Source organism: Mastigoproctus giganteus, chromosome 1 (assembly GCF_048544385.1).
Source record: "Mastigoproctus giganteus isolate SK-2022 chromosome 1, ASM4854438v1, whole genome shotgun sequence".
Taxonomy (NCBI): domain Eukaryota; kingdom Metazoa; phylum Arthropoda; class Arachnida; order Uropygi; family Thelyphonidae; genus Mastigoproctus; species Mastigoproctus giganteus.
Genome location: NC_143575.1, coordinates 149,961,956 through 149,975,403, shown reverse-complemented (window position 1 = coordinate 149,975,403; position 13,448 = coordinate 149,961,956). Strand labels below are relative to the sequence as shown.

Genomic DNA, 13,448 nt, shown 5'->3' with positions numbered 1-13,448 from the left:
GCAATGCAAGGTAGGGGAGGGAAAAGAAGTTAAAAATATAGAGGCGAAGATAGTGAGAATAAGAAAAGTGAGAATGTCCGAATCACCCTCGTATTACACTAATAGTTCAACGGACGGAAAAACGAAGATCAGAAAGTAGAAAGATGTAAAGAGAAGGAAAAGAGTTTAAAGGATACTAGGCAAGCTGGGTGTGTAAGTACCCAAACTCATAGAGAGGGCCTTGGCTGCGAGAGTGTTAGTAGAAGTGGAAATTAGTGTGTATATATATATATATATATAATATATATATATAGTATATATAGTATATAAAACAGGTGAAAAAGGTAAAGAAAGGAGAAGAAAAAGGTAAAGAAAGGAAAAGAAAAAGAAAATAGAGAATAGATGTACCTGGACGCGCAAGGCTACAGAACAGGATACAACTATAAAATAAAACATAGAAATAAATGATAAAGGACATAGTAAGATGGGAAAGTTATTAACAACAACGTGCCATGCCTAATGGAAGATATGAGAAGAAATTAAATAGGGCAAGTTGTGCTAGCGACGAAACCATCTTAAAATGTGAACTAAGGAGGTAAGTAAGAAATAGAGAAGTGAGAGAAGGGAGGTTATATTTAAAAATAGCCATGCGCAAAGCTGCAAATAGCTAAGATTTAAAGTATGTAGTATATAAAACAGGTGAAAAAGGTAAAGAAAGGAGAAGAAAAAGGTAAAGAAAGGAAAAGAAAAAGAAAATAGAGAATAGATGTACCTGGACGCGCAAGGCTATAGAACAGGATACAACTATAAAATAAAACATAGAAATAAATGATAAAGGACATAGTAAGATGGGAAAGTTATTAACAACAACGTGCCATGCCTAATGGAAGATATGAGAAGAAATTAAATAGGGCAAGTTGTGCTAGCGACGAAACCATCTTAAAATGTGAACTAAGGAGGTAAGTAAGAAATAGAGAAGTGAGAGAAGGGAGGTTATATTTATCATTTATGTCCTTTATCATTTATTTCTATGTTTTATTTTATAGTTGTATCCTGTTCTGTAGCCTTGCGCGTCCAGGTACATCTATTCTCTATTTTCTTTTTCTTTTCCTTTCTTTACCTTTTTCTTCTCCTTTCTTTACCTTTTTCACCTGTTTTATATACTACATACTTTAAATCTTAGCTATTTGCAGCTTTGCGCATGGCTATTTTTAAATATAACCTCCCTTCTCTCACTTCTCTATTTCTTACTTACCTCCTTAGTTCACATTTTAAGATGGTTTCGTCGCTAGCACAACTTGCCCTATTTAATTTCTTCTCATATCTTCCATTAGGCATGGCACGTTGTTGTTAATAACTTTCCCATCTTACTATGTCCTTTATCATTTATTTCTATGTTTTATTTTATAGTTGTATCCTGTTCTGTAGCCTTGCGCGTCCAGGTACATCTATTCTCTATTTTCTTTTTCTTTTCCTTTCTTTACCTTTTTCACCTGTTTTATATACTACATACTTTAAATCTTAGCTATTTGCAGCTTTGCGCATGGCTATTTTTAAATATAACCTCCCTTCTCTCACTTCTCTATTTCTTACTTACCTCCTTAGTTCACATTTTAAGATGGTTTCGTCGCTAGCACAACTTGCCCTATTTAATTTCTTCTCATATCTTCCATTAGGCATGGCACGTTGTTGTTAATAACTTTCCCATCTTACTATGTCCTTTATCATTTATTTCTATGTTTTATAGTATATATATATATATATATATATATATATATAGTATATGTATATATATATAGTATATATATATATATATATAGTATATGTATATATATATAGTATATATATATATATAGTATATGTATATATATATAGTATATATATAGTATATGTATATATATATAGTATATATATATATATATAGTATATGTATATATATATAGTATATATATAGTATATGTATATATATATAGTATATATATATATATATAGTATATGTATATATATATAGTATATATATATATATATAGTATATGTATATATATATAGTATATATATAGTATATGTATATATATAGTATATATATGTATATATATATATATAGTATATGTATATATAGAACAGTAAACCCCCGCTATTCGCGGTATCTGTATTCGCGGTCCTGATTTAACATAAAATGAAACCTAAAAAAATGTGAATTTTAAAGCGGCATGAACATTTTTCGCCATAAAAAAACATGGGCGTTGCTAAAATTATCTTTCCCGGTCAAAACAGCACTCAGTGGGTGGGGGAAGAGGGGGTGACAAAATCGCGAGCGTGGATGTTTCTCGCTAATCCTTGTTCGGTATGTGTTATGCGCTTGCCATGGAAGGTTTCATTGTTTGTTTTTAATTATATGCTTTTAAAATTGAATAAATTTATCAATTTATAAATTGATATGTTTACAAAATTGATAAATCTACCATTTTGCAGTGTAAAACAGACTTTTTCGAGTGTGTTAACGGAAGAAAGTGACTTTATTTGGACAAGTTCTTTCTAACCCGTACAAAAATATGGCTACAAATAACAAGGGAAATGTGAATGTGAAATTATCAAAGAAGGTGATGACATTGGTGAATAAAATTGAGCTATTAGACAAAATTTCTAATGGTGAAAGTGTCTCCTCAGTGGCAAAACATTATAAAATCAATGAGTTGATGGTACGATCAATCAAGAAATCGGAAGAAAAAATCCGCCATAGTGTACGTGAAAACACGCTAATTAATTAAAAAATTTGCTCTGTAACTCGTGATGTTAAATTAGAAAAAATGAAAAAGCTTTAACTCTGTGGATAGAAGACCAAACTCAAATAAAATTCCGTTAAGTTCACTCATCATTCGCGAAAAGGCAAAACTCCTTTATCAACACTTTAGCGAAACTGGTGATAGCACTGGCGGGATAAGTTTTTTAGCTAGCAAAGGCGCTGGTTTGAAAGATTTGTTTGAAATTTCTAATAAATATTACATTTAATATTAAACTGTTTCTTATTTTCATTTCGATGCCATATGCTTGCATTTCATTATGTACTGTCTATGTACATAGTCATATTATGAAGGTACATATAATACATATATAGACAAAATTTTAGACTAGTTTTTCTTATACATTTCATACTTTGGAACGGAACCCCTTTATTACTATGGGAGCCATAACTCAGCATTCGCGTTTTCGGTATTCGCGGCATTTCTCAGGAAAGTAACCCCTGCAAATAGCAGCAGGGGTTTACTGTATAGCATATTTTTAACACTATATATATATATATATATGTTAAAAAAATGCAAAAAACCTTGCCTTAAAATTATGGATCCTTATATGTATACAATGTTTACATTATTCATAACAGTTTGTGATGCCGTTAATTTTCAGAATGCTGAAAGCTCACTAAGCCAACTGGGCTAACGGGTGGGTAAAGTGCCTGCCTGGCAACCCAAAAGTCGCAGGTTCAAATCCTGCCTCGGGCTTGGATTAGAGTAGTGCAAAAACCTTGGGAGGTGCATTATGGCCACAGAAGCTGATGCACCAACAACTAACAAAAAAGAAAGAAAGAAAAAAAAACCTCACTAAATGTTATATCTAGCACTCTTCTGAATCCTGTCTCTTTTAGAACATTCAATTTAGATTCAAATGATAAGTTTTTTCAATAGCATTTTGCTTTATTTGCATCATTATCGTTTGTTAACTCACTTGATTTTTGAGGCTATTCAAAAAGAGAGAGAGAGAGAGAGAGAGAGAGAGAGAGAGAGAGAGAGAGAGAGAGAGAGAGAGAGAGAGAGAGAGAGAGAGAGAGAGAGAGAAGTCGAAACTACTGCTACCAGCACAGCAAAATAAAATCAATTATGCAGACTCAAAATGCGCATAAGCAATACATAAACCAGAACTAGAACTGATTATAATAACTAAACTGAGAACAATGCATACTACTGAACCATGAGCAGCTAAAAGCAATTTCTTGTCAGGAATTGACAGTTCCTAAAAAGAAGTTTGATCAACAATACTTCAATAAATTTTAATTAATTAAAACCCCCAAGCAGGTACTCCCTTTCCCATAACACCGCTCAGCAAGAGGCTGTATATACAGTGTATGCAAGAAATGTACACTTTGCCAGTTCATTATATTCGCGCTTACAGCATCGAATGAACATAGTGTTTTACAGCCATGGATACGAAAACTTGTGCCAGTATAAACAGAGATATAAATTAACACAGATATAAATCACTTATGGGCACATCTGTGTTTTTCTGGTACAATGCCACTCTTCAAACAAAAATGAAATAGTTGCATACACAGTGTGGGTCAGCTGATAGGTTCTCATGCACAATTTCTCTACAAACACCATAAAGAAATAACTTCAGAAACTACGGCAATAAAAGTTTGACTATATTTAAGAAGGTATAAAACATTTCATTTCAATGATTTTTAATCATTGCTTAATGGTTACCACTGGAACGTTAACTTTAAGGGTCACTTGTATTGGTTTTGGTGTTTAAAGGCACAAGGGCAGCTAAGGCCAAAATGTGCCAGGTCCTATATTAATATCCTAAAGTAATATAATGTGTTCAATTTTGGCATCAGAGGAATTCATATATATGTATTTGCTTCAGAAAGGTATAGAGTGTAGCTAGGTTAGCACTATTGACAATCATGTGGTTAAGCTATAGCAGTTCTTGCAGTTATGATTGAGAGTGGAAAGTACTTCTGAAATGGGAATAGTGAGGACAATCTAAAAGTATATGCTTGATTGTAAGCAGTAGTGTACAATGCGTGCATTGAGGTGGGTCAATCCCCCATGGGTCACTTGTCACGTGATTTGCCACTACTGCAGTTAGAATACATGAGTCTTTCTATCTCATACAGTGAGCATGCAATTTCAGTTGCTTATAATACAGGTCAACAAGTATTGTTCCATCAAAAAAAAAACAAAGTATCTAGATTTATCTTTGGATATCAATTCCAAATCTGTTTTCATTTGGCACTCTAGTTTTTGTGATGAGACTGATTACATGAACAATATGAGGCTGATCATTTCAGCCAACCTACATGAATATAATTATTGTTTATACATTCCATGAGATTTGGGAAGACATGAGAATGTCATTCCATCATACATTCATATGAGCCATTGCAGCCCTAACATCTATTGATTACATTCATATTTCTGTAATTGTTTAAAAAGGAGACAGTGATACTAATGTGGATTTTACTGTAATACACCATTACATGAAGTGCGGAGATGACTGTGAAAAAAAGGAAGGGGGATTGACTTATAGAGCAAACATATGATTGGGCACATATTGTCGAAGGAAAAAAATAGCGTCAACTTATACTCCAGAATATATGTTAAATTATAATTTAGTTAGAGATTGCATACCTCAAAACATCGGGAATGTAAATTGCATGCATTCTATAGGTGCCTGTTTCAGAAGTGAAAAACCAGTTACCAGGAGGGAAACAACCATGAAACCCTTATCTGAGATTGATTGCCTCATCCAAGATGTAATAAAACGCCCACAAAATTTCTTCTTATTCACAGAGGATTTGGATCCAGGAAATTTCCATATGGTGCAAAGCAATACTACTCAGAGTGTGGGCTGCAGACCAGTGCCGGTCCACAAAGTGTTTGTTACCGGTCCGCGATGAACTGGAAATTCACTGCAGACATTACCAGACTGCGACAATTCGTCCAGTACCTGTCCACGACAATTTGTATTTCACAAAAGTCCAGTAAAAGGAAATAAAAGAAACTGGTGCTTCACCACAGATAGTTTGAGAAGCACTAGTGTAAAGAACAGTACTCGAGTGATTGAGGGCATTTTATTAGTCTTTTATTTCACAAGTTAATGGATTAATTAATCAATTATAATTCATAAATTAATTTTTTATTAAATACATAATTAATTATGTATTAATTTAAGTTTGATTTATTTATAATTTTCTTAATTAGTAAATCACTGTTGTAAATTTAATTATATTTTATCCTTCTCTCTTTTGAACACCCTGATATTTTTATTTTTTGTTTGTACCCAACACATTGCACCCAATACAATTACATCATGGGTCTCCCCTTATTACATTGCACACATCAATGAAAATCAGACTTGAATATAGATGTGCCTGAATACAGGAATGAAAACAGTAACCATTTTTTCCTTACATCAGTTTTTATATAAAAATTATTTCAAACACAATATATAAGTATATTACAAGTCAGTATGAAATAAAAAATATAAATCACAATCATTTTTAAAACAGTTAGATTTTTTTTTTAGTTAGGTCTTAAAGTACTGTCTAGTTTCTCATAATTAATTTTTAGTGAAAGCTTAATTGGTCCAGTACTCACCTCTTAATCTATATTTATAACTTTTTGAAGTTCATAAGAAGGTTCCAGTACTCACCTCTTAATCTATATTTATAACTTTTTGAAGTTCATAAGAAGGTAAAAAGTAAATGGCCTTTTTCTTTTAACCTTCTTATGAACTTCAAAATGTTATAAATATGGATTGGAGGTGAGTACTGGACCAATTAAGCTTTCACTATAAATTAATTATTCATTTTTAAAACTTAAAATGATGATCCAGGCACAAAGTATTTTACAGGTGGCCTAAACTCATAAAATTGAAAGTGCATAGTATATAGGAAAATTCACAACAACATTTTTAAAACTATACTGTTAAAAGTATAGTTTCACAGACTGATAACTTTTAAAATATTCTTTTAACAGATTAGATTCTCAAAATCAATCTTAGTGGTTATGACCATAAGGAATATTGGTGATCATAAGCAGCAGATATTTCATATTTTCATTAAACATGGACCGTATTTCTCAGTAATTTCAAAAGTTTCATGGATAGCTTTGCTCATAGTGACCAAGTTCATTAAATTCTTGTTTTTGATATTTTAGTAAATTTTCTTGTCAATAATTCAATTTTTCCTTTACATAAGGATATCATCCCAAAAAAACTGGAATGTACGTTTGGTATAATTTCACTGTCAACTGATCAGTGGAATGTATGATATTTTTCTGCAATTAAGCAATGCAAACTGTATACAAAAAGTTGTTTTTGATCACATATTTTTGTTTTCCCTTTTGGTTTGATTTTCTCTTTTTTTAATGGTTCAAACACCTACTAAACATTTTTTTATCAGTCTAAAATTTTACAAAATGGAACCCATGGCAGTCACCTGCATTGCTTACCCTTAAACGACATGTATCAAGAGTATCCTGTCTACAAGCCACATGTGGCCTATTCCTTCAGCTTGTGCAATCCCAACCATGTAGGCAGCCATAATTTTAAGCATACCCCCCCACCAAGTTTAAAACTAGTGTGTCAAACATTATAGTTCCACAATGATTTGAAATTATTCATTTTCATTAATATTTCCAGGACTGCTGGGAATCATAGTGGAACAAGTAAATACATGGGCTGTGTTAGGGTAACTAAGAGTAGAAAAACAGGTGCATGTATACTTGCACATACACCAATGCTAGGAGTATAGTTAATAAATTTGATGAGCTTGAAGTGTTAGTCAAGACATCAAAGGCAGATATTGTTGGGATAACAGAGACATGGTGTCACACAAACATAAGCAGTGCAGAACTGGAATTTGGGGAATAAAATGTGTACAGAAAGGATAGATAGGACAGGAAGGGAGGAGGGTTATGCTGTTAGTTAAGAAACACAAAATCTAAGGAAGTGCATCCAATTGATGTGGGTGGACAATGCAATGTTCAGTCTGTTTGGTGTGACATAAGCACTGGGAAAGGAAAAATTAGAGTGGGTGTGTGTTATAGGCCTAATGAATCTGAAGAGTATAATGAGCAATTGTGCAGAGAAATAGAGTGGGCCAGTAAATTAGAGTGTCTTATATAATGGGGGATTTTAATTTCCCGGATATTGACTGGAATTTGTGGGTTGGTCACTCACACACTAGCAAGGCTTTTGTGGATTTATTGCACGATTGTTTTCTACAGCAGCATATTCGGGAGGCAACTAGAGGGAGTAATACTCTTGATCTGATTATCAGTAGTGATTCTTCATGCATCAAGAATCTGCAGATAAAGGAACCACGAAGTGGCAGTGATTACAGTGTGCTGAAGTGGGATTTACTCAAAGAGGTAATTACCATCAAGGGTAAAGGGAAGGGTTTTTGCTTTTGTAAAGGTGACTACGGTGGTCTGAGACAGTATTTAAATTCTATACGGTGGAATCGACTGATGATGTTACCAACAGCAAATTCAAAATGGGAAGTATTCAAAGAATTAATCTTGGAAGCTACTAGGCTTTTCATGCAAACAAAGAAATATTGTTCAAGATTTAGGAATAAATGGATGTCACATGAACTAATTAGACATGTGACGGAGAAGAAAAATTCATGGGATACATATAAATTAACATGTGACACAGAAGCCTATGACAGATATAAGCTGGTCTGTAACCAACTTACAAAGGAGGTTAGGCAGGCGAAGGTAGATTACAAGAAATATTTGGCAAAGGATGCAAAGAAAAACAGCAAAGAGTTCTTTACTTATGTAAACTCTAGACGGAAGAGGACAAATCAGATTAGTCCACTTCATATCGCTGGTTAAACTGTTGACAATCCTGCACGGATAGATAACTAACTAAATGAATATTTTGCATCGACATTCACACATGAGGAGTTATTCAGGGAGGGGAATGGCAGAGGTGTATTCAACTCTGGCAGTAAGCTAGATAATCTTGTAATAACTGAGAGTAAGTAGAGGAGAAATTGTTGAAGATAAATACAAGGAAGGAACCTTGGATGGATGGAATCTATCCAGTTATATTAAAGGAGGTGGCAAAGGAAGTAAGGAAACCCTTAGCCATAATTATGAAAGCTTCCCTAAACTCAGGGGAGTTACCCATGGACAGGAGATGTGCAAATGTGACTCCAATCCACAAAGGAAGTAGTAATCCCAGAGTAATGTATCAAAGGGGGGAGACAGGTAATTACAGACCTGTTAGTTTAACTTCTGTTCCAGGGAAATTAATGGAGGCACTGGTTCAAGAAGCATAGCAGGATCATCTAGACAAGATTTGAGTTATAGCTCGGACACAGCATGGGTTTGTTAAGGGGAAGTCTTGTCTGACTAATCTGAGTGGATACTATGATGTAGTCACAAAGGAACTGGATGCAAAGAATAACTTTGTTCTCATATATTTGGATCTTATAAAAGCCTTTGATACTGTTGCACATGGAAGACTGCTGCACAAATTGGAGCAGTGTGGCACTGGAGGCAAATTGCTGCTATGGATAAAGGGATGGTTGAGTGGGAGAAAACAGAGAATGGTAATCAATGGACACTGCTCTTCATGGACTAATGTTATTAGTGGTGTCCCTCAGGGTTCAGTGTTGGGTCCATTGTTGTTTTCTGTATTTATAAATGATATTGATGATGGTATATCAGGCTCAATGTCCAAGTTTGCAGACGATAAGTAGGTTGGCATGGTTGTTAATGACACTAATGACAGTACACTGCGCAATAGGATCTAGAAAAGTTGTGCAGATGGGCTGAGTGGTGGGAAATGAAGTTTAATATTGACAAATGTAAAGTACTACATATAGGAAGTAGTAATCCCAGAGTAATGTATCAACTCTGTGGTATCACACTGACAGTGGTAGAGAATGAAAAGGACCACGGGGTAATTGTGCAGGCAGATATAAAGTTTTCTGAGCTGTGCAGACGGTCTGCAAGAGTAGCTCATGGTGCCTTGTCAATGATATAAAGGAATTTTCCTAGCAGGGATAAGGAGGTGATTATCCCCTTACATAAGGCAATGGTCAGGCCACACCTTGAGTACTGTATACAGGTCTGGAGGCCTCATTTTAAGAAGAATGAGAACTGTTGAATGAGTACAGAGAAGGGCAACAAGATTAGTGAATGGAACAAAGGGTTGTTCTTATGAAGAAAGGCTTAAATTTTGCAAATTACAGTGTCTGGAGAGTAGGCACCTGCAAGGTGATCTGATTGAGGTGTATAAAAGCCTTCAATGGTTTGAGCATGCTCAATGCGAATGGGATTCTTCCTCTTGCTCAGAATAATCGCCTGAGAGGGCATAAATTCAAATTGAGGAAAGACGGTTGTAGGATAGATGTGCAAAAGTTTGCCTTTAGCCAGCAGGTGGTTGATTGCTGGAATAAACTTCCATCTGTCATTGTAGAAGTTGATAGCTTAAATAGATTCAAGGCAGAACTTGACAAACATTTGGAGCAAGTGGATGGGTGAAATAAGGGGTTTTTTTTTTTTTTTTTTTTTTGGGTGATGCTATATGAGCTTGCTTTCTTGCATCATGTGCCTTTGCTAATGCTAATATTCAATGTTTCTGTATTGCTTTCTCATTGCATTTTTTAGTAATATTTAATATTTCCATGTTGGTTTCTTTCTTATTATGTTTTAACTATCTTCCTCAGTATTTAACAATATTATCAACACCACATAATAAGAATGGTAGCTTCATGTAATAATTGTTGGATTTTCATATTTAATTATTAAATGTAAAAGGGAAAAAAATAATTAAACTGTAAATATAAATGTAAAAGGGAAAAAAATAATTAAACTGTAAATATAAATGTTTGCGGAAAAAAATAATTAAACTGTAAATATAAATGTTTGTGGAAAAAAATTTAATCCCATTTTCAAAAAATGCACAATTTGTGGTAAGGAACTATTATTTCATTCTGCCCATAATCATATGGCCTGTGACATTCAGCATTTTATATGTTTTGTCCCCTAGTCAAAAAATGGTTGGATGTGTATGGTATATATCATAATTATATTTAGGTTGATATAATTATGATATATTTCTTGAAATAAGAGAAATATAACTCAAATATAACTAACATAATTAAAAACACTGAAAAACTAATATTAATGTTAATAAACCAGATATTAATATTCATCATACTATTACCTATCCAATCATAAAATCCAGGTGCTCCGATAAGTAAATCTTGAGAATCCTAATTAAAAAAAAATTTTAAATTAACTGGAATTTAACAGAGTTAATCAGATTTCCAAAATTAAGAATATTTAACAATATTGCTTTAATATCTTTTAGTTTTTTTGTTTTTTTTTTTTGTTGTTCACAGACAACATAAGCTACACAATTTTATAAAATATGAAACTCTATAAAACATTACAGATTAAAATAAGAGGCAAAGGTAAAGAAAGCCTGCACGAGAAGCATGCAAAAGTTTGATGAAATTTACCGGTAAAAGTACTTTGCCGTAACGGCATTTATATTGTTGCTTGATGGTAGGTGTTAAAATCCAAGGGTGAAAAAATTTAATCCCGTGGGAGATTGAAACCCTCCCGAAGTGGAGGTGGTAAGCTGACCTTTTTTCTTTAGAATCACTGGTGGACTAGTGGATAAACTGTTTATTAAGAAAAAAAAAAAAAAAAAAAAAGGTAAAGAAAGCCCACATGAGAAGCACGGCAAACGTCGAAAAAGTTTACCGGTGAAACTATGTTATGAACATTTTTTACGACGCCAGAACTTCCAATATGACTCTGTTTGTGATTCGATTAGTTAATTCAATTAATGATTCTAAATAAAAAAGGTCAGGTTACCCCCTACTCCATTTTGGGAGGGTTTCAAGTTCCCGTGGGATTTAACTTCTACACCAGACAGATAACACCCACCGTCAGTTTACCGAACAATACAAATGCCGTTACAGCAAAGTACTTTTACCGGTAAATTTCATCAACCTTTGTGTACTTCTCGTGCCGGCTTTCTTTACCTTAGCCAAATAAGCAATAATGAAATATAAGAAAGAAATTGGCAAATACCTTCAAACCCTTATAAATTTATAACTGCCTTCTCCTTTTTTATGTTTGGCGGCCAGCAGAATTTCAACAGCTGTTAAAAAGTGGGGTGGTCTTACAGTCACACTAAAATGAACTTCATATATCCATGAGTTGCCTTGAACTGTACTATATTTATGTAAAAGATAAAAGTAAAAGGCCTTTCAGTTATCATTTACAACATTGAGACAGTTTGTTTTCCCAGTGGTTCTTCAACACTGGGAAAACAAAAATGAGAGTAGGAGTGTGTTATAGGCCTAATGATTGTGATGAGTATGATGAACAACTGTACAGACATTTAGAGTGAGACCTTCAATGTGGGCACCTGTACATAGTGAGAATACCTCCCAGTGATACTAATCGGCCAGACTAGCATCACTGGAATCCACAGCCTAGGTTCCAGGCTAATATTTGTGCTGCAACCCATGGAAACTCAGAAAAGGGGATCCTGGTGGATGAGGAGGCCCGGCTTCAACACACCACTTTGGCTTCTTATTCAACAAGACACATGGTCCTGGATAGCTTAGCCAGGACTAATCGGCTAGTGGGTTTGCCTGCAAGTTATTTATTTATTTGGTTTTTTTTTTTAGGAGCATTAGCAACTAAGGCCATATTGCTCCGGGATATGCGGTGGTCATTCCCTGATCTTTCCGCATCCTCCGTATTTGGTGGTGACAGGGCTCGAACCCCAGTCTAATCAAGAAGCGTGTGCTACGCACTGCTGCTCCTTCCCACCTGGCTACAGAGGCGCCTGCCTGCAAGGGTCAATGTCATGCCTCTACCCTCATGGTGCAAGGGACATGATTCAGGATGGTGGCGGTGCAGGTATAGTGTTTGGGTAGCCCTGGTGTCTCATTCCCGAGTGCATTTATTGATTGCCAGGTAGTGGGCATCCCATTTGGGATCCGTGCTAGGTGGGAAGCCCGGCCACTGAACCAAACTGAAACTCATGAATCTCTGATACTCTAAACTTTTCTTATAGGACCCCAACACAGTCCCTACCAGAAGTCGATGACAGATACAGACACCATCACTTCAGCCGAACAGCTCAGGACTGAAGCTATATGAGATTCAACACCTAGATACCTGATACTCCATTCCACCGAGTTAAATCTATAGGGAAAATGGCAACCTTCTTCATACAAAAGGAATTGTAAGGGTTTGCTGGCTCCCCAAAATCTGTAAAACGGCTGCATTCTGGTGATATCCTCACTGAAACTAAGTGCAAGAAACATTCTGAACAGCTCCTCTGAGCAACCTCTATTGTGGGAATGCCAATTACAGTCAGTTATTTATTGTTGTTATTTGGTTTTTAGGAGTATTAGCAACTAAGGTCATATTGCTCCGGGGATATGGTGGCTGATGGGCTCGAACCCCGATCTAATCAAGAAGCGTGTGCTACGCACTGCTGCTCCTCCCCACCTGGCTACGGAGGAGGCGCCTATTACTGTCAGTGCCGGCCACAAGCATGTTCAACCTTTTAAACAGGGCCCCATGCTCAAATGGTCGAAACAATATTGTTGATTAATGTATTAAATATTATTCGTATTTAAAATTTTTGTTTGGTATAATATAAAATTATTTATTTATGTCTTAGTTACTGCACAA

General features: G+C 34.9%; 1 protein-coding gene across 1 annotated transcript in view; it reads right to left on the bottom strand.

Moving 5' to 3' along the window:
* The window catches only part of LOC150091193 (integrin alpha-9-like), a 295,920-nt gene that overhangs the window by 137,644 nt on the left and 144,828 nt on the right, over positions 1-13,448 (bottom strand). The window contains exon 6 of the mRNA XM_090389494.1: positions 10,948-10,996. Within this exon, the coding sequence (XP_090245620.1) occupies positions 10,948-10,996 (49 nt within the window). The remainder of the gene's footprint in view (positions 1-10,947; positions 10,997-13,448) is intronic.